The 26,918-nt window shown below is 42.3% G+C and overlaps 1 protein-coding gene across 3 annotated transcripts; it reads left to right on the top strand.

Moving 5' to 3' along the window:
• Positions 1 to 377: 377 nt before the first annotated feature.
• SH3BGR (SH3 domain binding glutamate rich protein) lies at positions 378 to 25,816 on the top strand. Of its 3 annotated transcripts, XM_035114572.3 has the most exons (8): positions 378 to 1,715; positions 9,030 to 9,215; positions 14,325 to 14,405; positions 17,775 to 17,849; positions 18,586 to 18,678; positions 20,587 to 20,616; positions 22,968 to 23,098; positions 25,384 to 25,816. In XM_035114572.3, exons 1-7 carry the CDS (start codon positions 1,671 to 1,673, stop codon positions 23,055 to 23,057), a joined length of 600 nt encoding a protein of 199 aa, XP_034970463.1. In that variant the 5' UTR covers positions 378 to 1,670; the 3' UTR covers positions 23,058 to 23,098; positions 25,384 to 25,816. The 3 variants fall into 3 exon arrangements, with proteins under 3 accessions (XP_034970463.1, XP_060129555.1, XP_060129554.1); XM_060273572.2 differs by lacking the exon at positions 14,325 to 14,405; XM_060273571.2 differs by lacking the exon at positions 20,587 to 20,616.
• Positions 25,817 to 26,918: the final 1,102 nt, after the last annotated feature.

Below are 26,918 nucleotides of genomic sequence, written 5' to 3'. Positions count from 1 at the left end.
GGCCCCAAGTTATCCGTCCGTCCTCCCCGCGGGCCGTGAGAAAATGAGATTGACTCGAGAGATCGACTTCCTCGGCGATCTCGCCCAAAAACAAGGGCGCGCACTTTCCTAATGGGCAGTGTGATGAGTATCACGCATCTCTCAGGGACTCTTCAGGTGTAGGGTAGCCAACGTGGCTTCTGTCCAACTAGAGTAAAGGATCCTGTCGGATGAAGGGGCAGACTCCAGAGACTGGCACCCAATACAATGTGCTGTGTATTTTTAGCAGGGGAAGTTTCTCTCTTGACTTCTTGCGCCGCTGGACCCTGGAGTGGCAAGGGAACCAAAGTTCTGCTCTCCTTATAAAACAATAAGTTGGGGTCGCCCTCCCTTTCCAGGTGGGGTGAGATGGGCAGAAGAGGGAGCTGCAGTTCAGTTCAGACTCGGCGGCGGCGGCGGCAGGTTGCGGATGGGTTTCTTTGTCCCACCGCCAGGGCCAGCGAGAGTAGCTGACGACGATTACGTTTCTTTCCTTTTGACATCTCTGCTGTCTGAAATGAGTGGAAATCTGGATAGGTTTCTTTTTCTCAAATACGAGGTTTGGAGGAATGTCACTGGCCTTTATTTTGGAATAAATAATTACGTTGCTGGCAGCATCGAGAGTCTATTGAAACTGTCAAATGGCTGATTTTTTTGGTAAAAATAAAACCATAAAACATTTTCCATCACTCTCATACACACACAGAGAGAATACACCATTCAAATGGACATGTTTAGTAAGAGTTATACAAGGTACTAAAACTTGAGATTTTGGAGGAAGCAGGGTCCAAATTAGTTTTATATTCTGATGCTTTTCATCCAGAGTTTTTCAGGTCACGGTGCAGGACCAACCTCATCTCAAGACATGCCAATACTTTTTTTTGCCTGGCCATTTATGGGAGCAGCCCTAAAATCCACTGTGTGCAATAAACAACCGATCACTGGAACAATGGCCATGGAGGAGAAGCCAGCGCATTTCAATGGCCCTTCTACCTCATTCTTTTTAGTGTTGTTCTCACTTTTGGATCCTGGTTTGCAACCCGGCTTAAAACTGAACAAGCTTGGGACCTGAGCTCTTGTTTCCGCGGCAGTTCTTGTTTCTACTTCCCTCCTTTTGGGAAAAGGAGAGGAAAAAACTTCGAAAGTTTTGCTCGGTTGCCTGCCTGTACAGGACCTGACGTGCCTTGCTTTGACAAGAGAGTATATATGCAGGCCCTTGGACGCAGAAGAAGCCGATTGAGAAAAAAGCTGCCCCACATAGCTGTCTCTCTTCTCTCTCCCGGCCCTCCCTCCCCGCCTTGCCCTGCCCTGCCTGGATTGGTGCACCGCCGTCCCTGGCCTTTTAAGGGCTGTCCCCCGGTCAATCTAAAGCGACGAGCGCGGGGGGCAGATGCAAGTCCTTCTGCAATGGATACTTTTACCAGCCAATCGTGCCCTGGCCCGTCTGCTCCCCAAATGCCTTGGAGCCAATGAGATGATGCGGAGCGGGGTGGGGGTGGGGTGGGAACGGCAGGGAACCAGCGGAGCCCAGGAGTCGCGGGGATTCTTCGGGGATTCTCGCCCGCGGGCTGCACTTCTCGCGCCTGAGCTGACACGGAAGGCGCGCTGCTGCTGCTTCCCCTTGCTGCGGGTTCCCTCTGGGTGTCGTCGGAATGGTGATCAAAGTGTTCGTAGCGACGTCCTCGGGGTCTACCATGGTAGGTATACCCAGGCCAGGCGATGTACGTTTCCACGGTTAAGAGCTTCCAGAAGCTTTGGGAAGGACTTTGTTGACGAGGAAAGGGGCGTGGTGCACATACGTACCGAATGCGTTTTGGGTGTCTTCTTTTTGCAAATCCAGGAGGGCCATGGGATTGGTCTGCAGCTGCAATTGAAAGTGAACAGCTTAATAATGCATCTCAGGAAGAGGGTTTGAGTCCACCGAAACTGACCGACACGTGTCCGTTAATATTTAAACGGACGGGTACCGCAGCAATTTTCCCGGCTGTTTCAAGGTGCATAGAAACACGGAGGCTGAAATACTCTACTTCCCCCAGGAGTAAGCCTACTTGAACTCACGGGGACATTCTTCTGAGTAGGATTGCCCTGTGGAGTAACGCCACATCTTTGTGCATGCCTGCATATCAGTGGAAAAAACAACCTTTGCACAACTTATTCCTTTTAGCAAGTTTTGCAGAACTTTTTCTTTTTTTAAAAAAGCATGCTGCTTTTGCTATTTGGAGCAATAATGATCAGGCGTGGTTGTGGTGTGTAGAATTTTTCTTCTTTTGAGAAATATTGCTCTATAAGGGGTACTGCTCATATGCACAAAAATTAAGCACATGCTATCTTAACATTGCTATCTTAACATTTTAAATCTTTCTTACCCTGAGTTTTGAGCATGCCTACTATTAAGTGATCAGAACAGCTATGCTGGCTGAAGCAAGCAAAGGGCATGCACTGAGAAGTTTGCAAGGTGGGACCTGGGCATGAACTGTTTCCTTTTATATCCAGTTCCCACATGAGCTCAAATTGCAGCCCTGGCTGAGCAATCAGTCACAGTGACACTTCTAAACAAACTGGCTGCTGCTTCCACATAGCTCTGAGGCTGCATTGCTAACTGGCTTGCACTAACACAACCTCAAGAAGTTTCCAGAGCAGAAGGACTGAAAAGGACTAAATGGAAAAGCTTGTCTTCTCCGCAACTGCAGGCTACTCTCTTTAGCACCTGGGTAGCAAAGCTTCCATTTGGCCCAAAATACTTCAAAGAGAATCGTATTTGCATTTGATTGTGTATAATGGATAATGCCATTTGCTCACCACCTGCAAATATAACATTGTCCCACACCTGTAATTAGGATGCAGTGCTTATATAGTATAATCCCAAGCATGTGAGGCTGCAGTCCTATAGTTACTAAGACTCATTGAATTCAGTTGGACTTTCCTCAGAGTGGATATGCACAGGATTGTGGGGAAAAGCTTCTTGGTTCAGAAATGTGCTTTTTTTAAAAAAAACAAACAAACAAACAAACTGAAATTGCTAGATTAATCAACTAAAACAAATAGAATTCATCAATTAAATTTATTTAAGCAGGTTGCAACTCTCATTGTTCCACTAATTGTCATGTGTGCAGTAATGGCAGAACTTAATACCACCAGTAGTATATTTGATCCATGTTATGAGTACAGTCAGAAAAGGATTGGATATGGAGCCAAGGAACTTCAGACACCTCTTACTGGCTTAGCATATACTTACTAGTGTGAATTGGGGTGTGTATAAGAGTCAAAGAAGGCATTTTTAATTCACTGGATTCCCTAGCACTTTTGTTTTAAATAGGAATAGTATTCTTCTAACACCACCATCCTAATCATGTCTACTCAGGGGTTAGTTCTATTGACTTCAGTGGGGATTCCTGCCAGGTAATTGATATTAGGATTGTACCCTAGATGCCTTTTTACACTCCTGTTTATTTAGCATAGGCATCTGGGTCCAGTTATAAACCATCCTCCTTCCATTATTTTCATGTATACTATAAGGTAAAGGTTAGGTCCAGTCACGGACAACTATGGGGTTGCATGCTCATCTCACTCTATAGCCAGTGTTTGTCTGCAGAAAGCTTCCAGGTCATGTGGCCAGCATGACTAAGCCGCTTCTGGTGAACCAGAGCAGTGCACGTAAACGCCATTCCCACCAGAGCAGTACCTATTTATCTACTTGCACTTGAGGTGCTTTCGAACTGCTAGGTTGGCAGGAGCTGGGACCAAACAACGGGACCTCACCCTGTAACAGGGATTCAAACCGCTGACCTTCCGATCGGCAAGCCCTAGGCTCTGTGGTTTAGACCACAGCACCACCTGCGTCCCTTCAGGTATACTATAACTTCCCCCCAAGGCTCAGAGTGGTTTGCATTTTAAAGGTACTTCACTTTATACAAATTCATGTGACTCCCACTACCACCTGCATTTCACATCTCTCTCGTCTTTTTTTTTACAATACAGATAACATTTTAAACAATATGACCACAACCTCAAAAGCAGCTTAAACACACATACATGCAAGCAATGCTAACTATGCACTGAACAACTACCAGCCCAAACATTTTGCATCAACAATTTGTATACCTATCTAATATATTTGTAGCTGAATCCACAAAAGGTCAGTGAAATTGAAATCATCATACCTGTTATATGCACATTTACTTCATAGGAAGTTCCATTGCAATCAATATGATTTACAGTACTTTTAAACAAGTATGTTGAGGATATTTTGTTTACTGCATGGAGCTGTAAATCTTGTTCCCAAATCTTGTTCCAGTACTGTACTAATGTACATGGATTATGTGCATCTATGGAAAGTATGGCAGACTAGGATCATTCTGTCCCACTTGCTATACACAAGTTGCCTTGTTATCTATGGTGTTTTGCATAGCAGCACTTAAAACCAGTACCTAACATAACATTCTGCTCCAAAGTTTAACTGTCACCTGAGAGTTACTCTAGATATTGAATACTGGGTTGTGACAAAAGCACCATATGGCTTTTTCTTCTTCTTCTTCATTTTACTTGAGTCCACTTTATAGTTAGCCTGTTGGGATTTAAGACAAATTATTTGCGCTTAAAGGCTGAACTGAGAAATCCAGGTCTTTCTACTCAAATAGATGGTGAATTAGGTTGTTGACAATCTTGATTCCATGCAGTTCACTGTTCAGGAAATGGGTGTGTGTCTTTTTAATTATGTGCCAAGGATGAAGTATAAATTCAATGTTCCTTCCTTCTGAGCAAGACCACTTCAGAATCATTCTTATACAACTTTATAATCCCTTGCTACAGAAGCTTGTCAGCCTAGTAATAGTATGTTTTACAGTGATAAAAGGCAACTTCAAGTTTCAATCTTTGCATGAAACCCTCCCACCCCCATTTTGTGGGGCACAATGTTGAGTTAAAAATACAAACTGAGAATTACAAACAATGGCTTAGAATGTAAGAAAATGATTAGAAGTCTAAACAAGGAAGGGGTAGGGTTAAAATATACATGTGTGGATGGATTGCATTTCTTGCAGGTCACCTGCTTCTATTCCAAAGTCAAATTTATTCTTCAGATACCAGAACTGAGGTTTGCCTTTTAGCTTTTCGAAAAGCTAAATTATTTTAATGACTTTTTAAATTATTCTAGTGACTAGTAGAATCTAGCCATCCAGAACTTCCTTGAACGAGAAAGTTTGCGATATAAAATTCCTGCCGGCTAATTTCTGCTCAATACACAAGGAGAATGATGGAACCTCCTTACTTTCAGAAATACACTGGAACATGAAAAGACCAGCCACAAAGATTGATGCCAGTTTGTGAATAGTATAACAAAAGACCCTTTTTATTTGCTTCTGCCCTGTAAGGGAATAATTAGTATCACACTGGAGTGTCTCCAGGAATGAAGTTAGTAGAGTTGGTTAGTTTTTCATAATTTCTGTTGCTGTACCGTACAGGATGTCATGTCCTGTGATGCTGGAAAATAACAATCGAGCACATGAGGGGGTGAATAAAATCACAACTTCACCATAACTTCATTCCTACATTGCAGGGGGTTGGACTAGATGACTATTGGGTTCCTTTCAGCTCTATGATTCGATAAAGTGTTTAGCTTAACCCTTAGTCCTCACTCTCCATCAAAATGAAGTCTAAATCTGCATTCAGTCACATCCATCTCTCTTGCTTTTCTCTCACCACCTCTTTTTGTGTTGCTTGTTAACATTGCTTACATTCTCTCCTCCTTTGTGATCCTTGACACTGTTCGAAACTTAGACTGTAAGCTACTTGACACAGGAACTGCTTGTTTTTATGTTACTCTGGAAATTGCCATACACATTGATGGCACAATATAAAACAATAACAAGTATCTACAGTACAAATAACCTTTTAATAGTATTTTAAGGTTTGAAGCACCAAATTCTTTCAAAATAAATCCTGCCCCCATCATGTCCCTAAACACTGTCACTCTCAGCACATAATAAATATTTTATTTTATTTTTAAAAGAACAGTGGTTTCACAACTCTTAAGAGGGGAGCAAAACCACCATGTGCTCTGCAAGCATCTTTCTGCAAAGAACCTCCTTTCTGCCTTGGGAGTACAATATGCTTTGATTTCTGTAGTTTAATCTATGCCAGGGGTTGCCAACCCTCCAGGACCAGGGGGGAACATTTGGAATTTTGAGGAAGTGCTGTGGGCACCACTCACAAGATGTATGCCGTGGGGGGTTGTTGCATAACATGAAGTGGCTGTTGTGATAGGTGTGACATAACACAAAATGTTTGGGTGACGCGTAACAAAAAATGGCTGCTGTGACATCATTGCATGGCGTAATGGATGCCACATCTGAAAGAAGAGAAACGGGGATAGGAGCACAAAATAGTGTGGGCATGCTTTCCGCACCAGCTGCCTCATCAATGGGGGAAAAAAGCACCTTTATCAGTCATCATAAATGGGAGGATGCACTTCCTGTCCAGTGAAACATGGGCATGTTTAGGGGGTCGTGTTTAGAGGTTGATCCAGTGTAAACAGGAAATGAGCAGGAAGAGCAAACAGTCTGTTGTGCATTGTGTTTTTTGTGGTCCAAAGTACAGAGGGTACTGGCAAGCACACTGTTGTCTATGGGTGCCATGTTGGCAACTTGTGATCTATGTGGTTGGGAAAGGGTTGAACTAGATGACAGTTGATTGTCTTACAACTCTGCGGTTCCATAGAAATCTATTGTACTGAAACTCTGACTTTATTATACAGCAGGAGTTTGATGAAATAGCAATGTGCTGAGTTTTTGTTTTAATTTTAGTAGAGCACTGGTTTCCAAGGGATAAACAAAACGATGAGTTTGGTCACGTCTAAGGTTTGAACTCATAATTCAATAAAAGGAGACTGATGCGAAGCTACAACAGAAACCGTAAGCACAGATAATTCTGTGTCAGCACATAGTCAAACATACGTTGGGTTTTTTTCACTGCCAAAGCAAAGAGACACACCAGCTTTGCATGCCAATGTTAAATTCCTTCCCTGCTGCTGCAAAAAAACTCAATTCCAAGACCCCATGGCCCTGCCTGGATGTGTATCCTACTTTACAGTAAATAGTTCTCTGTTGGAAGGAGTCCTCTATTTGAAGTGCTGTCCTGCCCATATCTAGTTTAAACATAAAGAACCATAAGAAGGGAGAGCAGAGATTCTGAAGATTAACAATCCGCACTTGACAGAGCATATACACAAAATACCTGGTCACAGCTTTGCCCGCTATGGTGACATTTATTGTATTTCTATTTAAATTAGTAATTGTTTCTGAATTAACATTTATGCATACATAAATTTTAGGCAAATCTGTGTTCTCTTTTTGTGAGTGTACCAATGGTCTCTGTGTGTATCAATGGTCTTTTTTCTCCCCTCATGGCTCCTCATTCACCTGGAACTTTAGGATCAGGTGCATATTCTGACCACCTTCCATACATTTAGGTGACCCTGCTCTTGAGGGGGAGCCTTCCGAAAGAACAGCGGCTTTCAAAGTGTATTCTGAGGGATGCTGGGGCTTCTCTGAATTTTACCAGAGGTTTGTAGTGATGGACAAGATTCCCTGAAAGACAAGGGGGGAGGGGAGGGAATTAAATGTTTGGATGCAGCCTTGTAATCTGTTACACTACTTGCGTGACCTCATCGATTTTGTCATTCACATGGGTTGCTTAGGGGAGATTGGATTTTAAATTGCATGATGAAGTCACAAGCAAAAATTATCTTTGTGACCTCATTCAAAATGACATTTGAGCATGGAATTAAGTTGCTATAAAGTTGGCAAGCAGATTGGTGCTGTTTCAGAATAAATTGCATGTACTTAGTTGGCGTCTAGGGTTATTAGCAGAATTTGCACAGTGGCTGCCTGCCCTGAATTTGGCTGAGGAATTTGCCATCATTACAACCCTTTTTCAAGACATGTTCATATTGCTGTAATCGGGAGACTGGCTGCACAGATGCACCTGCTTTTTAACAGCACATTTATATAGGATTCTTCCTTATGCCTGATGGGACCTCAACAGCACAAGTACAGGCTAAGAAATATGCACACGGAGCATATTGCTTTGCATTTAGCACCGGGAAGGGGGTGGAGAAGAATGGGAACCTGTCAGGTGAACATGCTTAAACTATAGGGATTTTTGAAAGCAAACTTGGTATTTACAGTAGCTAAAACAAACAAACAAAATACAGAGAAAATAAATGGGTAAAAATCAAAACATAACATTAGCATTGCTTATAACAGGCTTGGTGAATCTTAGCTCATTAAAAAAGTTCAGAGATAAACCGTAACTTCCATTCTGGACAGCAGAGAGGTACAAAGAGATTATCTCTGAGTGATCATGATGGTGGCTGGTGTGGGTGTCTTTCCACCTGGCATTGATAGGGGAACTGATGCAAGGTCATGTCTGCACCATTTTGTAGTTGTTTTTTTCTGGTCTTTTATATGTGGGTGCCATTTTATGTTAATTCTACGCTCCAACACCAGCCATTTTGTGACTGCCATCACAGCACTTCCTCAGAATTTCCAATGTGCCCATTGGCTCTCCAAAGTTGGTGACCCTGTAATACAGGTTAATATAGTGCTTTTTTCTTGGGGTACACAGGGGTATGCATACCCCTAAACATTTTGTGGATCTAACAGGAGAAGAAACTAAAAAAAAAGTTTCTTCTCTAGCACAGTGAATCGTCAGTTCTGTTGCTACCCCTGATGGTGGCCTCATTTCCTTTCACAGTGTTTCCTGAGTCTTAGATGGAAGCAAGTGTTTAATGTGTGAAGTAGGAGTTGGAATCTAGCACGGTGATTGGTCAGTTTCGTCGTTATCACATTCGATGGCAGCTTCATTTCCTTTCCCAGTGATTTTCTTGAGTCAAAATGAAAGTACCCCTAAACATATATTTTTAAGAAAAAAAAGCACTGGGTTAATATATTGGATATATCCACTAAGTTTAGTTATTAAATATCAAATTAATTTTCTCTCTCTTTTCTAACCAGATTAAGAAGAAACAGCAAGAGGTGGTGGGCTTTTTAGAGGCCAACAAGATTGACTTTAAGGAATTGGACATAGCCGGTGATGAAGACAACCGGAAATGGATGAGAGAGAATGTTCCGGGTGAAAAGAAGCCACAAAACGGAATCCCCCTCCCTCCACAAATATTCAATGAGGAACAGTATTGTGGGGTAAGAAGTGTAAAGGTGTAATACGTTTAGGCCAGGGGTCAGCAAACTTTTTCAGCAGGGGGCCGGTCCACTGTCCCTCAGACCTTGGGGGGGGGGCAGACTATATTTTGAAGGGGGGGGAATGAATGAATTCCTATGCCCCACAAATAACCCAGAGATGCATTTTAACTAAAAGGACACATTCTACTCATGTAAAAACATGCTGATTCCTGGACCGTCCGCGGGCCAGATTTAGAAGGCGATTGGGCCGCATCCAGCCCCCGGGCCTTAGTTTGGGTACCCCTGGTTTAGGCATTTTAAGTAAATGTACAGATTTGTTTCATGAAGTTTGCAAAACGTTTTCTTGGTCCTCTGATTGCATTAATGTTATGCCTGCTTTTGTGAACTCCTTGCACAAGATGGTTCTGGGTTTGAGTTTAAGTTATAGCATAGGCATCACAGAGGTCCTTGCTGTGTCCCGGAAGAGCTTGGTGGGCAGAAAACTACCCCTGGCTGTAAGGTCCTGAAATAGGGTGAGATTAGATTGGGTTGGAGCTGGTTAAGGATCCATTGGAACCAAAGAAGTCCCATTCCCCTGAGAAGGGCAGCTCCCCCCTGCCCCCACATTGCTTCCCAAGGGTGTGTGTGTTAAAAATAGATGACTGTTCCAAGTTGTTCCCTCACCCCCGCCATTCACCCCACTTAGGATTGCTGTGCAAAGGAACTGTACTGGGAGAAACACTGGAAACAACTGGTTTGTGCATTTTCTGGCTATTAAACACTAAGAGAATGAACCTTCTATGCACAGAACGGGAGCACGCATAATGTTCTTGATCCTTTTACCATCATTATGATCCCTGTGCTGGGAGAGGTTGTTGGGGGGGGGGGAGGAAGGGTGACAGTGATATGCTAAACACACTCCTTTTCATCTAATTCCAGGGGAGTGGAGGGATGAATTCATACTGAAGGTAGGATGGGTTGCAGTAGAGAATGTGCCATCAGATCTCAATAGCAAGCCCATGCATAAGGGTTTGGAAAGAGTACCTGTGTGCAGGCATAAAATAAACCAACCAAATTTTAGAGTTTCTGGAAAGAAATTCATTTTTTAAGTAAGAGCATAGCCCACGACAGTACAGCTGGTGGATTCCATAAGCATTTTTACCTTCCATCAAATACTTCCAGGCTATAGGAAAAACAATGCGGATGGGCCCCTCCCCCCCCCCTGTTTTGCATTACTCCAATTTTTATCCCTCAAACTTTCAGTGGAAATAAATAAATATGTGCAGTAGTCCAACACATGGATCTGATTATTTTATGCATCCACTGTCAGTTCTTCTTCATCTTGTAAATCAAGGCAAGCTCCTTCAGAAATGTCTTGCACCGTGGTTGTAGCAACCAGGAATGACAGTTTAAAGCTGCCTCCATGGTAGCTGTTTGTGTGGTTTGCCCCTAAGGGAGCTTCACATTAGGTAGGATAACATTTCAAAACAGCAACAGCTTTCTCGACTAACCTCTTCTTTATGCACATCCTGTAGCAAAAAAGCAGCAAAAACAAGTATTCAAATGGATGGGATACAAACAGCTGGTTTAGAAGCCAAGTACGAAAAATGTAATCATAAATGGAAGAGATGTTCTGACATATGATTGAGTTCTTAGAATTAGGGCCAGAGCTATGATTAATGTCAAAGGGAATGGGGTGCAACTAATCCTTTCAGGAATAGTCCAGGTCCTGAATCTGAAAGTACAATTTTCCTGTGTTTTATAACATGTACAACATACTTTAGCTCTTTCACACACAGAGCTATAAGGAAATCTGAGCTGGCCAAAGACATTTTTCAACCCGAGGGAAAAGCAATATAAAACCTGGTCCCTATTCCATGCACAGAAACCAACCGGACAACCCTCTTCAGCATGTACAAGATGTGCTGCCATTGGTCATGCTCATTGGGGTTGATGGGAGTTGTAGTTCAGCAACATCTGGAGGGCCAAAGGTTCCCCACCTTTGCTCTACTGCATCTGAGGTGAGCAGGCTCAGTTAGGAGGTGCAAGGCAAATTGAGTGATGCTCAAATCTTTGACCTCTCCCTACCCCTCTGCATTGGCCACTTGTAATGACCATCTCACCCTGCCTTGCCCTGGAGAAAATTCATGGAATTCACTTCCACAAGATGTGTTTAGCCACCTGCTTAAGGCTGCTTCCACACAGACCTCTTCTCAAAAATTTGGCTTTAAGAAAACACAACAGCCATCAAGGAATGAACATTTAAAAACTAATGTGAGCCAATGAAAAAATAACCACTTTGAAACCTTCCCCTTTCCACATACTCGTGGAATTAGTGTTTCCATAGAGAACTACATAGTAGAAGATATGTTGCCAAAGAGCAGCTGCTATCGAACGTCTGCACAGACTCTAAATTAGTAATATACAATATCTCTGACTCTGCACAAGGCTATTTTAGGCACCAAGCAGTTGACATACCAAAGTACACGTCTAAGGGCCTTTCCAGATGATTAGAAAGACCACTTTATATTCGTAGTACAGTATTTGCCCTAGCCCCAATGCAGCACCAACATAATGGCACACTGTCCCCTTGCGATGGGGACGGTGGGCAATGGCTTCTTTCAGGTTGGCTGCTCTTAAAAAGAAATGGTGGATATGTGTGCTGTCAAAGAGGGCCAAAACGGGGTGGGAAGGATTATGAACTAGCAAGGGACTGTTGTGAGTGGAGAGGGGAGCTTTCTTGCTATTTGCAACATAAGCTTTTTTTTCTTTTTAAAAGAGTAACATAAAGGCCAGCAAAATGCAGCTCTCCACATGTTGATGGACTACAGTTCATAGCTGTCAAGTTTTCCCTTTTCTCGCGAGGAAGCCTATTCAGCATAAGGGAATTTCCTTTTAAAAAAGGGAGAACTTGACAGCTATGCTACAGTTCCCATAATCTCTGACTATTGGCTGGAGCAGATGGGAGTTGTAGCCCAACAACATCTGGAGGGCCACAACATCCCTATTGCTAAACGATTGCTTTAATTCTTGAAGAGTCCAGCAGAGGGAGGGCTCAGCCTCTAAACAATTTTTAAAAATAAAAAATAAAATGGCCTCTACCTACCTACCTACCTACCTACCTACCTACCTAAAGACAAGCAGTATCTCTGTCCTGCTGCTCTGGATGAATAGAATGGTCCCCTTCTTTCTTAATCTTTAAGCTGAAAGCAGGTGGTTACATGGCAAGTCATCCTAATCACCTTTCCGAAAACAAACAGAAATTTTGCTCAAAGCGGCTCACAAGAATGGGAACAACAATATGTAAACAATACCAACAACTACAAGAATAGTTTTGTAATAAACAATAAAGCAGCAACATGCAACAAATGCCACAGCAAGTAAAAAACAACAAACTATCAGGATTATAAATGTAACCAGGGAGTGGGGAAAGTTTCACCTTGGTTCTATGTTCTAACTGCTGCTGCTATGCCCACAACAAGTGAGTCTGCTCAAATGTCTGGGCCTTAGCTTCCTCAAAGGATCATTGCCCCATGCCATCATCATTCAGACAGCAGTTTATCCCATAACGTTACTCACAGTCTCTCTCCTGAAGCAGCTTCTTATAATATAAGGCTTCCAAAAGCAGGATGTGGGTTGCTGGGAACATCTCTTCCATGATGTTACTCACAGTCCTTCTACTACAGCTGCTTGGCTAATACCAAAATTGAACATGTAAGGATGTTTGAAGAACAATTTTGTTTTGCTTTTAAGTACGTGGCTAGGAAGATATGAAAGCATTCTTCTGGACAAAAGTTCACAATGTGCAATGTGAGCTTTAGAATTAAACAGATCCATTTCCTCATAGGAAGAGTCTTGCTGAGTCAGACTAAAGGCCTTTTTAGTTTAGCATACCATTTCCCACAGTGACCAACCAGATGCATCTTCTGAAGCCACCAAGCCACATAGGAGGACAGTAGCCCTTTCCCACTGTCATTTCCCAGCTTCTTCTTCTTCTTCGGTGATCACACATAGCCGAGTAAGATTGTCTTCCATAAACACGGTTATAACAATGGGTCTGTAAGTGACTGTGGAGGCCAATTCTGGATCCACACGTCCTTCCACAGTGGGGACGTTGGTTTCCAGGCGGGAGTGGATTTGCCAAGCGTGCCTTCCTCTTAGCACGTTTCTCCCTTGCGTCCTGAGATTGAGTTTCTTCAAAGCCCATGACGCCTTTGGTAAAGGCTGTTCTCCAACTGGAGCGCTCGCAGGCCAGTGTTTCCCAGTTGTCAGTGTTTATACTACATTTTTTGAGATTTGCCTTGAGACAGTCTTTAAACCTCTTTTGTTGATCACCAGCATTACGCTTTCCATTTTTAAGTTTGGAATAAAGTAGTTGCTTTTTCCCCAGCAAGTGGTATTTGACAGGAGTGTGCACTGCCTCTATGCATATCCCAAATAACAAGGCAAATCAGGGTGATTTGTGATGGTCTCTTTCACGTTACCGAGTTGCATCATGCTGTTAACAAGGCATGTTGAAGCGGATCAGGGAGCACCCAACTTTCCAAGTAACTTTCCAAGTAACCAAGTTGCCTGGGGAAATACCCAGGACTTAAGGGGTGGGGGGAGAAGTGTTAAAGGAGAGGGAAAGGGGTGGAACGGTGTTTGTGATATTTCATTTTGCCAAACAGTTCTAACTTTTTATCATGGTTCACACATGCATGTACATTCCTTGCATGTCTCCTCAAAATAACACTCATTAATTTCAAAAAGGTTCACTTCCAGCCAGGTGAGTCTGCTTGGATAATCACACTTTGGAAGGGGGAAAAACAGCAGTCATTAAAGACTGTGTCTTTCATTGTTTTTATCCATGTCAAGAAAATTGTTTAATTTGAACTGTGGCCTGATTTGAATTCCATAACTCAGTCATGGAAATAACCTTTTTGAGCATTAGCAGAGTATCTTTCTGTAATGCCTAGCTGACTGTCAAAACAGCAAGACTTAGCATTTACAGAAGGACTGTGGCCTTAATGTATAGCACTAATTTTGCTTCCTATTTTCAGTGTTTTAAATAGGTTTGCAGAATCTAGTACTTATGAACATGTTTCTTATAAACTTTTTTATGTTTGTGTGTTTCTATTTCCTTTTTAGGATTTTGACTCATTTTTCTGTGCAAAAGAAGAAAATATTATTTATTCATTCCTAGGTCTTGCACCTCCACCAGGCTCATCGGTATGTTTATAACATTTGCCAAGACTTATTCATCTTAATTTAGTGATGAATTAGACACTGATGCAGCATGTAAAACAATGTAGGTTGCTATGCAATTTTTTAAAATTGTCTTTGCACGAGACTACAAAGGTTTTAAGGACTAATTGATGCAGATCTTGCAATAAAAAAATTGCTGTGAATTAGTCAAAAGCCACCCATTTACACTAATTTATAATGAGTACGTCCTGCTTTTTAACATTGCTTTCAGTGGGATATGGATTGCACCCAACTGACTATGGCAGCAAACAATTATAGTTGAATGGATGCCCCTTTTATTTTAGCAGAGCAGGTTCTGAATAACTGTGCTTAGAACTTCATAAGATTCTGAAATGTTGCTAGTTTAAAACAATAATGGCTTTAATAGGAAACTTCATTAGAGATGTTGGGTTTTTACTCCACACATAACAATAATACAGAAATTCCAGCAATTTCCATTTAAGAGAAGCTATATGACCTGGTCCATCTAATCACTGACTTCCCTTTTAAGTGAGATTCTCACTACTCGGTTGTCTCCATGTGGCATGATTTTCTATTATCACCCTAATTGTTAGGATCTCAGTCACTTAAACTTGATTAACCAGATCTTCATATCACAGTTCATGGTGCGGGTTCTGTGGAGCCCCCTGTCAATGTATCTTTCTGCAAAAGAAAGTTCCTTGTACAAAACAATCAAATCCTTGGGTCACATAGGCATGCACAGCCCTTGACTCTCCATTTCTTAGACTCTCAGCACTGGGCGTGTGATCTGTTCTGTCCCAAAGGCAGCATTACAACGTTAGGCAACATTAAAACTGCTTCTGCATGAGGAACTCCGGTGCTTTTCTGAACACAGTGCTGCTCATTCCGATTGGCGGCGCCTTTCTAGGTTTTCAGACAGGAGCTTTTCCCCAGTCCAGTGTGCATATGTGGGGTGTTGAACATAGGACCACTTGCATGCAAAGCATGAACTCTGTCACTGAGCTACAGCAACAAAATACTTGCATCTCAGGACCTTTAGCACATGGGCTACTTCCAGCTGAAGCAGAAGCCAAGCCATGTATAGGACAAGAGCAGGCAGCAGAATGTTGGAAGTAAGATGTCGAAGGTAGGGACGGGGGGATAATTTGAATTAGTTTCACATCTAAAGGCAAACCTACCTAATTCACACTTTTTGAAACAATATGAGAACCGAAACACAGCTAGCCTTCAACATTCACACTTTCCCGAATTTTGCAATGCCATTCTCCAAGTAATGTGCACAAAAATATAACCTGGGGTAAAGTAGCCATAAAAATGCATATATTAATGAAAATAACATTCAAAAATGCATTATTTTAGGGGAAATCACACTGAAAACTGCACAGAAATGTGTATATTTGGGAGAAATTTACACAAAAATGCTTATACGTTTTAAGGAGATGTACAAGGGCTCCAGATCTTCTTCCTGATCAATGCCCTTTGTGGAATTGAACCTGTACGTAAACTACCTTATGATGTGTGTGAATAGAGCAAAGACCTTGAAAAAATTACTATGCAAACAAGTCTTTCCAAAGCCAAACTGTGACTCCCGTAGTTTCTTAAAGCATAACATACTTTAAAGGTAAAATGACAAAACATGCTGTAGGGTGTGCAGAGGGAGAGCAGACTAGAAAAAGTTGTAAGAACTCCTGGTGACAGCCTGAAGTAATCTGACATGTCACCAAGCTGGTCTGCTAAGTTAGAGGAAGATTTTTTCCTCAGAGTTCCCCCTCCTTTTAATATAAGTATGTAATTTGAAACTAGAGTAGCTTTGTGGGGCAGCTAGCTGTGCTGAAAGGATGGAGTTACATCTCTGTTGTCAAGATTCTTGATTTTGGTCTATTAATGCATAGCAGTGGACCTTCACTTTGTCCATGTCATAATACGCAATGAGATGAGTTGTTTGGGGGGGGGGGAATACTATGAAAGTTTTGGAGATCTATTTAAAGTGATAAGGTCAGTAGCCACAGAAGAGGCAGCCACTCAAAATGCTATAACATCGAAGTACAGTGGAACCTTGGTTCTCAAACAGCTTAGTTGACAAACAAATTGGCTCCCGAACGCAGCAAACCCAGAAGTAAGTGTTCCAGTTTTCGAACGCTTTTCGGAAGCCAAATGTCCGACGCAGCTTTCGCTTGAGTGCAGGAAGCTCCTGCAGCCAGTCGGAAGCCATGCCTTGGCTTTTGAACATTTCGGAAGTCGAACGGACTCCCAGAGCAGATTACATTCAAGAACCAAGGTACCACTGTATATTTATCTCATGGATTGTTATTATTACTTGCTTATAATCAGCTTTATGATTATTATTTTTAAGAAATATATATTCATTATGGTAGAAATTAACAGCATATGGCAGCATATTTCTACTTTAGTGAAAACAATCTACCCATTGCTTTATTCAAATATATGCTTTATTCAAATAATTTACGCATGGATCTTTGCTCTTAACCACGGCTGCCTACCTTTGATGCTTTTCAGTGTTGATGGAATTGATAGCATCTTATTATGTTTTTATATCACTTTTCAAGAAACAGAATTTAAACACGCAAGTGTGTGTGTAAAAGCACATTACATGGTTTATTTACTTACTTATATTAAGACAATTTATATACCAGAGTGGGGCAGAATCTCTAAGCAGTTTAAAACTTAGCTTCATAAATAAAGATCAAATACAGAAAATACTAGGGGTGAAATATCATGGTATAAAACACCACAATTGACAACGGTACAGTGCATCCTTTGAAGTATCAAAATAAAATACTACACATGACAATCAACTACAGAATTAGAATGAAAATTACACATTCAAAACATAATTAATAAAATATAATCTAAGCAGTAGAATAAAATATCACAAAGCGAAATCCAAATATCAATTCCTCAGTTTTTAAACACGCAATTGTCAACTAAGGAGAAGGGGGGTGAAACTCACTTTCCCCACCCTACAACATTCCCAATCACCCATACAATGAAAAACAAACAAATGTGGTTATATTCTCAGCCCACTATGTAATCATCAACACAATTAACCATCTATCGGCAGCTAAAATACTTCCCACAGGTCTACTATGGTCTACTCAATCACACTGTTACCTAGTGAACACATCAAAATCAAATATGCAAGCTTGATAAACCAATATAATCACTCTGAAGCCTCCCTCACGTTCTCAATCAACAACTCACATGTCTACGCCATGAGACCCAGACAAACCTAGACAGATACTGACATTCAAAGTAAGCAACAATACATAAGCCCTAAGTATTGTAAGTATTCAAACCTAGTACTTGCCCTCACCACTCAGTTCTGAATATTGTTTGAATTCTTTATCATAGGAGGGAAGGATTACCGAGGAGATACCGACTGTGCCAAATGGTGAAGTTTCAGGAGAAGAGCAGAAAACGGAAGAAGTAATGTGATTTTTTTTTTTTAAAAAAAAATATCTCTCTGTATAACAACAATCACTTAAGTGCTTTTTTGGAAGCCATGTTGCTATCTCCCAGAAACTCTGTGCGAGTGCCAACAGTTCCCTAGCATGACTCACATTGCCTGGCTGGCCACCGCATCAGCCTTTGCCAACTCAGTGTCCTGCAGATGTTGTTGGACTGCAGCTCCCATCATCCCCGACCCTAGGCCATCTTGGAGTCCAACAATATCTGGATTGCTGCAGCATCCCCATCCCTAATATGGAAGGAACAGCATGACCTATGAGAGCTAAACATTTTGAACTTGCCGCAACATTTCTGCTTAAGAAACGCAGGAAAATAGCTTGACTTTTAAAAGAGAAAGTTAACAATCATCCAGTGAGCACAATCACATGAGATTTGCCAAATGCATTTGAGAGGTGAAGAATGAATCCGGAGTAGCAGTACAGTATGGAAATTTTCAATCAGCATGTGCAACAGAATATTCCCCCTCCTGCCCCTGCACACCCCTTAAATCTGTTCTGGGGCTTCTCCCAAACTTCTGAAGCAGATTTGGGGAGGGTGTAAATGAAGGGAGCAGTGGGGGAAATCTAATTTCAGGACCAGAAATCCTTGCACTGGCAGGACATGTTGATTGAATACCATCCTAGATTTCTTTGGTTTAAGTTGATATTCTCTTCTGCGATGTTACTTGTGTTTTTCTTTTTTGTTTCGTTGCCAGGAGATTGAAAAGACAGAAGGAACTGAGGAGAATGAGGCAAACACAGAAGAGGTTGCAGAGGCTGATTCTGCTGAAGTGCCAACAGAAGAACAGGTCATTTCCTTTTCTTTTCCCCCTGCTTGCCATTTCTGTCCAAAGCGTCCTTCACATCTCTGATATCCAGGCTGTGAGCGCCATCCGTTGCTTTTGCAGCCAAAGCAGCACTACCAACATGTGAGAGGGAGGTATTGGTGAGCTCTGAGATTTGCAAAAGTTTTCCTAAAATCATTAGGGGGAGAACAGCCCAATGCTCATTAGCCAGGGACCATTGACTCACTGCTGGGGGGTGAGGACAGAATAGAAAATCTTGGTGGGGAGGGACTAATGGAATGGAGTGGTTGGAATCCTGAAGAGGAAACGCTCCACACTACAACATTTTGTTGCAGGTTGCACTTGTACACTTCTAAATTTTGCATAAGGATTGCATTCATTTGGGTGGCTGTGAGGACCAACAGCTGGGAGGGCGATAGGTTCCCCAGCAGGGCACCACCGGCATCCTCCTGCTGCTTAACCATTCACAGCTGCTTTTCTGCTGAGTAACAATCAGCTTCCCCTCACAGACACATTTATAGTCAGGCACCGGCAGCTGATTCCGAAGTGTCACTTTCAATGTATCTGCCCGCATGCTTGGAGAGGAATGAAAAGCATGAGCCGCAGCTGCTACCTCATTAGAGAAATAAGACAACATGGAGATGACTCTGAATTCCACTGCATATGCAGCAAACATGTAATTTCTGCGTGTGAAAAGAATGATTCTGCATATTAGCAGACTTGCAAAAGAACTCTTTTTGATGGTTTGACCCCGCAGGGGCCATGGAATGGATAAATGCAGAGTCAAAATGGTTATGATGCACATGTATGCAGAAGGAGGGATCTCGGTGTGTGTGTCAGTATTCTCAGTTGCACCTGTCTTCTTTGAATGGCTGTCACAGATGTTCTGTATCTTTTGCCAGCAACAAAATCCCAAAGTCCCAGACAGATGCTATTTTCTGGATGTAAAGTTATTCACTGGGCAGGTCAGATCTTAAAGGTTTCTTAAACATCTATCCTTTTCACAGCTGTTGGTGATTATTGATACAGACACCACCGAATATAAGTGTTTTCATTAAGACATTAGGCATTTATTATGTGGTGTTTTCATGCTGCCCAGACCTTCTTCTCATTGGTGGGGGGAAAATGCTGCAAGAGCTGGGCACTTCACTGTTTTGTGAGGGCCATCGAGAGAGGCAAAAATGTTCTGCTTTGCTGTCATTCCCCTGCCATTCCTCTTCTCACTTTGTTTTGGGCTGAACCAAAATGGGCTATTTGGGGGAGGCAAAATTGGGCCGGTAAGGGAGTTTTTGCCAAATGTTCAGTTGGGTTTTTTTTTAATTCTCCAACACATTCCCCCCCCCCCAAAGAATTGTCTTTTGGGAGATTTTTTGCTCGCTCAACGTTGAATAAAATTCTAATGTTTGCTTATATTGTTGGGTGATGAAAGGAGGATAGGAAGAAATAAGGACAAAGCCAATTTCTTCCTTCACAACAGTATTAAAATGACACTGGACAGTACATTAGCTTGATTTATAGTTGCACCCAAAATCCATGGAGAGTGAAATGGTCAAATATTTGCCCAGCATTTTCCAGGAGAGGACTGAAATTCTCCAACAGATCAGGAGCAGCTGGAAAAAAAGTGCCAGAAGGTTATCTTATATTAATTTTTGATTCAGCCCTGCTTTGTGTGCTTAAGTTAAAGGGGGGAAAGGAACATAATGCCAAAAAAAATGCTGCGTTCTTTAGGGTGTAACCCAATGCACATTTATCTGAGAATAAACACAGCAGTATGACTTTCTTCTGAACAAACATATATAGGACCCTACTGTATAATAGATTCTAGTTTTTCTCAATAGTATTTTTTGTCATTGATTGCTATCTGATCTTTTTTATTAGTCTGTTTTAAGGGATGGTTTTTCTCATTTGCAGGAAGAAGGCGAAGAACAGCCAGTGACAGAAGTATGCTCAAAAACGTATTGTAGTCTTTGCTTGCTGACTAATTTAAAGCATTGCTTGGCAAACCACTTCCCCCAAGCTAAATCACAAAACCAACTGGCATCTAGCAAAGAATATTTATGTCTGGGCCTGTTTATCTTCTGGGACCAAGAAATTCGTTCTAACCATTTTCTCAGAGCAAAATGGCATGCGCTTGAACTGATGTACCCAGGCAGCACCTGGTGCACCTATATAACTATGTGGACATTCATGCCTGCTTGCACACACCTGCACAGAGTCCACATCAGAGACATAGGTGTAGCTTTGTCGATCAGTCAGGTAGCAGGTAGCTTTAGGCTAAGTTGCAGGACCTTGGATAGCTCCAAACAGACAACCTGCTGGGCCTGAAGCTCAGTGGAGACCTTTTATCCTTAAAGGAACAGACCTCTGGCTTGGAGCGTCTCAGCCAGCTCCCGCCTTGTTTGTTGCATGTGTTTACTATTAAAGCCAATTGAAGTTATTTCCTGGGGGTTTCGTTACAAATCTTAACCATAATTTTGTTGTGAAAATCAAATATTGTTACATACCTAGGCAGTGCATCTGTATGCATCTTCTGCCTTTTTTACTTTCTGCATTCATTTTTTTCCTCCTAGTACAAGTCCACTGCAGACTTAATGCTGCTGTTAAGATAAAATTGGCATTCCAGGGTTGGTGCAAGAGGATTGCTAACGACATTGTTAGGGGCACACTGCAGGTTTTGTGCTATAATGCAAGTAACAGTGACCTACTTCTTCATCGTCTCTTCTTTTCAAACCAAAATTGCTTCAGGAGGAAGGAATTTAGAGCAGAGAAATGGTGTGAGAAGAAGGGCTTAAATTGGGGAGGGAGATGAGAGCATACATGCCCAGCCTTCCCACATGGAAGATTGTCATATGTTGGTATTGGATGTACTCTTCATGGGACATAACCTTAGCCTGGGCCACAAAAACTACTTGTGAGTTTGGACACATAACTTGAATAACAATGTTTTGGTGCAACTTCTTATATCACTGTGGGGATGATGGGATTCTCTTGGTGGAAAAATGCAGAAGGTGCCACATAATTTAATACTCTGCTCTTCCCTCATTATGGTCATTCTTACTGATATAGCACCATCCATGCAAACGAAACTTCACAAAGAATGAGAGAACGCGTCCCTGTCCAAAATGGTTTACAATCTAGAAAAAACTGCGTAATAAAACAACAGAGGAAAGGGACGAAAATGGAGACAGGGTAAACTGGGTAAACTGGTTCCCTTCCAGTTGTGTGCTTCAGCAACACATTGAGTGTGCAGGACACTCTGGTGTAGACATTGCCTCTGTTACAGTTCATGATACCAGTGCACTGTGGTGCAGAATCTACCACAAATGCCCATGCATTAATCTATGCAAATGCTGTGGAAATGAATAGGAGCAACACAATAGCACAACTTGCCTTTTTCATTAATTTGCTAGGTGATGAAAGAACAAAGACATGTAGGCTAGATTATGTATGGTATGTAGATAATAGTCAGATACTGCCTTCTGAATGGGGAACGTAGGCACTAGAATAAGGTTACCAGACATCCCCGTTTCCCAGGGACAGTTCCTATTTAGTAGGAAGTTGAAAAGTGTCCCTGGATTCATTGAAAAAAATCTGGTAACCTTACTCTAGAATAACTTTTGCTATTGTTTCCTTCTAACATAGGAAAAATAAACAGTAGATCAGAATCTACAGTAACTTGAACAATATTATTCTGATTTGTAGCCACATACACACACTAATATGTATACTCTCTCTCTCTCTCTCTCTCTCTCTCTCTCTCTCTCTCTCTCACACACACACACACACACACACACACACACACACACGAGAAAGTCAGAAGGCATAGAGACTACTGTTGAGTTTATTAGTTTGGTTGAATTATGCTTCTGCTCTTCAATCATTAATCATTAAATCTAATGTGGTTTGTCTGCATGCGTTAATATAGTAAAGGATTCAACATTCAGCTGCATCATGCTTTTAAAAAGCTTGTTTTTTCTATTTAGAAAAATGAAATGTGCTAGCAACGCAGTATGGCTGCAAATGGAGTATGCACCCCACCTCCAAATTAAGCTTTTCCTTCTTGGAGAATTACACATGATTGATGTCAGAAAAATAGCCCAGGATCTGTGAGCAGGAGACTAGGTTCTGCCCCCACACCTTTAAAATTGTAGTAGACTTTGCATTGCAGTATAAGGTGCTTTCTCACAGTTTTTGAGGGAGCGATATGCATGTCACATTTAATCTACTGCTTCAGTAGTTGCTCCTTTCCCTTCCCATATTTGAACGTTCTCTCACTCCTTTATATCAATCAGGAAGCACAGGAGGATGAAGAGGAAGAAGAAGTAGAAGAAGTAGAAGAAGTGGAGGAGGAGGAGGAGGAAGAAGAAGAAGAAGAATCTTAGTACAATTCTATTATGACTTTTTCCTTCAGAAGACTGTTCAGGTAATTTTGCTGACAGCTGTCTCATTTCAGCCTTTACCTGAAAATCCTGATCCCTGCCACCAAAACTTTAATTTATCTCAAAGGAGAAGTAGAGAATATTTTCCCTGCTTGTTTTAAGCAGACAACAGTATGTGTACTGTAAGTCTGCTTACATGCCTTCATTTATTTTTCCAACATTGGGTGGGATGTATATAACATTAATGGGAGATAACCAGAGGATAAGCCAAGTAATTTAATCCACTTTTGTTCCATCATTCTTAGTGGCGGAGAGTCAAACATGTATATTCTTCTCTTGTTGAAACTGATGGGACTTAAAAGTGTAAACACTGGGTTATTTGTCTAGATTGTTTCCATAGTTTTAAAAAAGAGAGTTTTTGTAGAATTGTATGAATCAAGTTTGAGGGGCGTTTGGGACAGAATGTACTTTTTTAAATCGGCAAAGAAGCTCCATATTCCTGCTCTGATGAGAACATTCTGCAACCGTTTACACTGAAGTAATCCACGGATCCCAGTGACCTTCTGTCCTGTTTGGGACTGGACACTCAACATTAATCAATATGCTCCTTCAACCTGCACCCAATTCATGGATATACAGGAAGAACTGCATTTTCATATATTTTTCTATTTATTTCTTGATTACATTTATATATTACCCTTTCTCACAACAACCCTGTGAGGTAGTTAAGGCTGAGAGATAGGGATGGGCCGGAGGTAACTCACTGAGGTTCATGGGGATTTGAACCTGCGTCTCCCCAGTCCTAGTTCATTGCAATCAATAAGACTTTATGTATGTGTCATATCAGTCTTATCTCACATGGTTGCCACCCAGAATTGCAACATCTTTGTTATCTTAAATTTACACAGAAGCCCTGATGTGACTGAATTAGTGCCAAGTCACCCAAAGAATTAATGTAAATGAATGGAAGGCATGCTTCCTCCTTGCAGTTACTTTTGTGCACTTAAGCACAATATATGCTGCGACTGGGTGTTTCTGGTGTGTGCATTCTCTTTATTGTGTTGCCAGTCGCTCAAAACAGTCATTTGGCAGACTAATGCCCTCTAGTGTTTTAAAATGAGGTTGTAAAAGCAAGCAGGTATCCCAGCAAAGCACACTTGGACACTGCCTGGCACACACGTCTGGAACATCCGGTTAATATTTTACAGAAATATTAAGTCAGCTCTCCAAAAAGAACTGAGTCAATGACAGGAAAGTCATTCCTATAGTGTAAACATAATGCGCTCTGCACTGCCTGTTGACTTCTTTTTATGATCAGAGACCATTTTAAAATTAATTTCCAGCAGTGCTGTTAGATTAAGGTTACCAGACGTCCCCGTTTCCCGGGGACAGTTCCCAGATTTACAATTCAGTCCCCTGACAAAATCCTACCGTTCCGACTCATTTCAATGAAGTGTCCCTGGATTCATTGAAAAAAATCTGGTAACCTTATGTTAGATCGTCACTTGACCCATGACTAACACGGTTTGTAGATGGCAAACCAGCCATAGCTGGAAAAAAGGCACTTCTAGACCCTGAGGCCACCTGAGCTTCCAGTTCCCCAGGGTTGGATCTAGGAGTACCACTAAGTGCTCCTTCCAGGGAACCACGGCCCCATCTAGAACAAGCCATCTCCCCACCTCCTGGACTTGATATGCCTTGTTTGGAGCTGAGTTGGTCCTTTTGTGCATAAGGCTGGATGTTGGATACATTGCATCAAATATATGTCAGGGACTGGCAGGACACTGAGGATGGTGCACCGGGGGAAGGGGGCTGGAATCTGACTTGGGAGAGGGGGGGCAGTGATTTGTGGGGAACTGTACCAGCCAGGACAGGAGTTCAGAGGCAGGGGAAGCTTCAGCGCTGGAGGGTAGAGCACTGGAGGAAGAGGCAGGTCAGGCAAGTGAAGGGCCGAGTGCTTCCCCACCCTGTCCTGCACCACTGTCTCCCAGAACCAGGGGAGAATTGAAATGGGAAGAGCAGAGGCAGCTTCCAAGCAGGCATAGTCTCCGGCTGCATGTGCGCAGCCCATAGGAGGAAGATACATAACCTGGTGGAGTGGGCATGCACCCTTGTTGCTGCAGCTGCTCTATAGAGTGCAGACTTGGGAATAGCTGCATAGACACTAGGTTGGTGTGCATGGGGGTGGAGGGAGCAGTATTCATAGCCATGGAAACTACTGTAAAATTGTCAGCTTTGACAATAAAGAGCTAGCTATCTGCCGTGTGCATTCCTTTTGCTAGGGAGAACCCTTGGCAATCTATTCAATGTTTTTTCCCCGCCCCCACAGGAAACAGAAGCCCATGGCATCACTGCAGTGTGAAGATAAAAGCAATCACTTCCCCTCCATGAAAACACCATTGGCTTTACTCTCCAACTCCAGATATCGGCATAGATGTCACCTGAGGCATCAAGCAGCCCCGCAGGCAGCCTTTATATGTTGTGTCAAATGGGTCTTCAGAACTTGATGGCCAACAAACGCTGTGGGTCTGACTTTAGGGTGTAGGTTTCTGTGGGCAGGGATTGTTTCTCTCTCCATGTTTGTGCCCTGCCAGGCACATGCTGACAACGCTCAGAGGTGATGGCAAGGCTGAACGGAACTGGAACCTGCAAGGAAGCTCCACCTCTTTGTACCATAATGACCTGCTTGTTTCTAAACTAGCCTTTGAAGTCGGTATTCTTTTTAATGTACAGCAACTGAAATAAAGCACATTTCATGTTGACTCTCTGCTTATTCCCTACAGGCATTAATTTATCATAGTAAATAAGAAAACTCGAAAGTTATGCTTGTAGCCTGCATGGTACCTTCACTTAAGACAAGTTCTCTGTGACTGGTTGCCTTCCTGAGTCTGTATTTTTGTGATAGCCCTGTACAGTATTAGATTTTATTTTCATTATTTCGTTGTTCATGGATGTAGAGTTTTTCAACAGACTCTGAGGATATTTGCTTACTTATCTCCACCCCCACCCCCACCCCCGCTCTGCCACTGAAAAGCTATTTTCAGCTCTCCCTGTGATATAGTATATTTGGACAAACACTGCAACTAATCGGTAGATGCAGGGCAATTTTTTAATTCTCTTGCAATTATTTTGGAAACTGCAGTAGGCTGTGAGAAACTTGCACTCCATTGGGAAATTGTTTTGTGGGAACCCTAATGAAATTAACAAGCGCTGTCAAAAAGCTCATTCTAGCATTATGGTAATAAGGGAGTATACAGAGCAAGCGTCAAAATACCGCATATGCTTTATTGCAGATTGATTTATGTTGGCAGCTACAGACAGGTGGACCCAGGTGGCGCTGTGGGTTAAATCACAGAGTCTAGGCCTTGCTGATCAGAAGGTCGGCAGTTCGAATTCCTGCAACGGGGTGAGCTCCCGTTGCTTGGTCTCAGCTCCTGCACACCTAGTAGTTCGTAAGCACATCAAAGTGCAAGTAGATAAATAGGGACCGCTCCGGCGGGAAGGTAAACGGCGTTTCCGTAAGCTGCTCTGGTTCGCCAGAAGCAGCTTTGTCATGCTGGCCACATGACCCGGAAGCTGTCTGCGGACAAACGCCGGCTCCCTCGGCCTATAGCGCGAGATGAGCGCCGCAACCCCAGAGTCGGACACGACTGGACCTGATGGTCAGGGGCCCCTTTACCTTTACCTTACAGACAGGAACAGCAAGGACATTAGACAAGATGCATGAGACGTTTGCATAGGATCTCCCAATTAAAAACAATTATAATGGCAGCAAGGAGGGATTGGATTGAGACCATGGGATTTAAAAAACACATTTCTTTTGTGCGGTTTTTCTAATTTCTCCTCTCTACTACTAAAGTTCCT

The sequence above is a fragment of the Zootoca vivipara genome, chromosome 4 (assembly GCF_965207765.1).
Source record: "Zootoca vivipara chromosome 4, rZooViv2.hap1.1, whole genome shotgun sequence".
Lineage (NCBI taxonomy): Eukaryota > Metazoa > Chordata > Lepidosauria > Squamata > Lacertidae > Zootoca > Zootoca vivipara.
The sequence above is the reverse complement of the archived record's forward strand: the minus strand, read 5'-3'. Positions and strand labels throughout refer to the sequence as shown.

What these genes read in the sequence shown, in the direction of transcription:
- SH3BGR (XM_035114572.3), top strand. Translation starts at nt 1,671, where the DNA reads ATGGTGATCAAAGTGTTCGTAGCGACGTCCTCGGGGTCTACCATG. An exon ending in CACCTCCACCAGGCTCATCG is followed by an intron (nt 14,406 to 17,774) that starts GTATGTTTATAA and finishes TCTTTATCATAG; the next exon opens with GAGGGAAGGATTACCGAGGA. An exon ending in AAGAACAGCCAGTGACAGAA is followed by an intron (nt 20,617 to 22,967) that starts GTATGCTCAAAA and finishes TATATCAATCAG; the next exon opens with GAAGCACAGGAGGATGAAGA.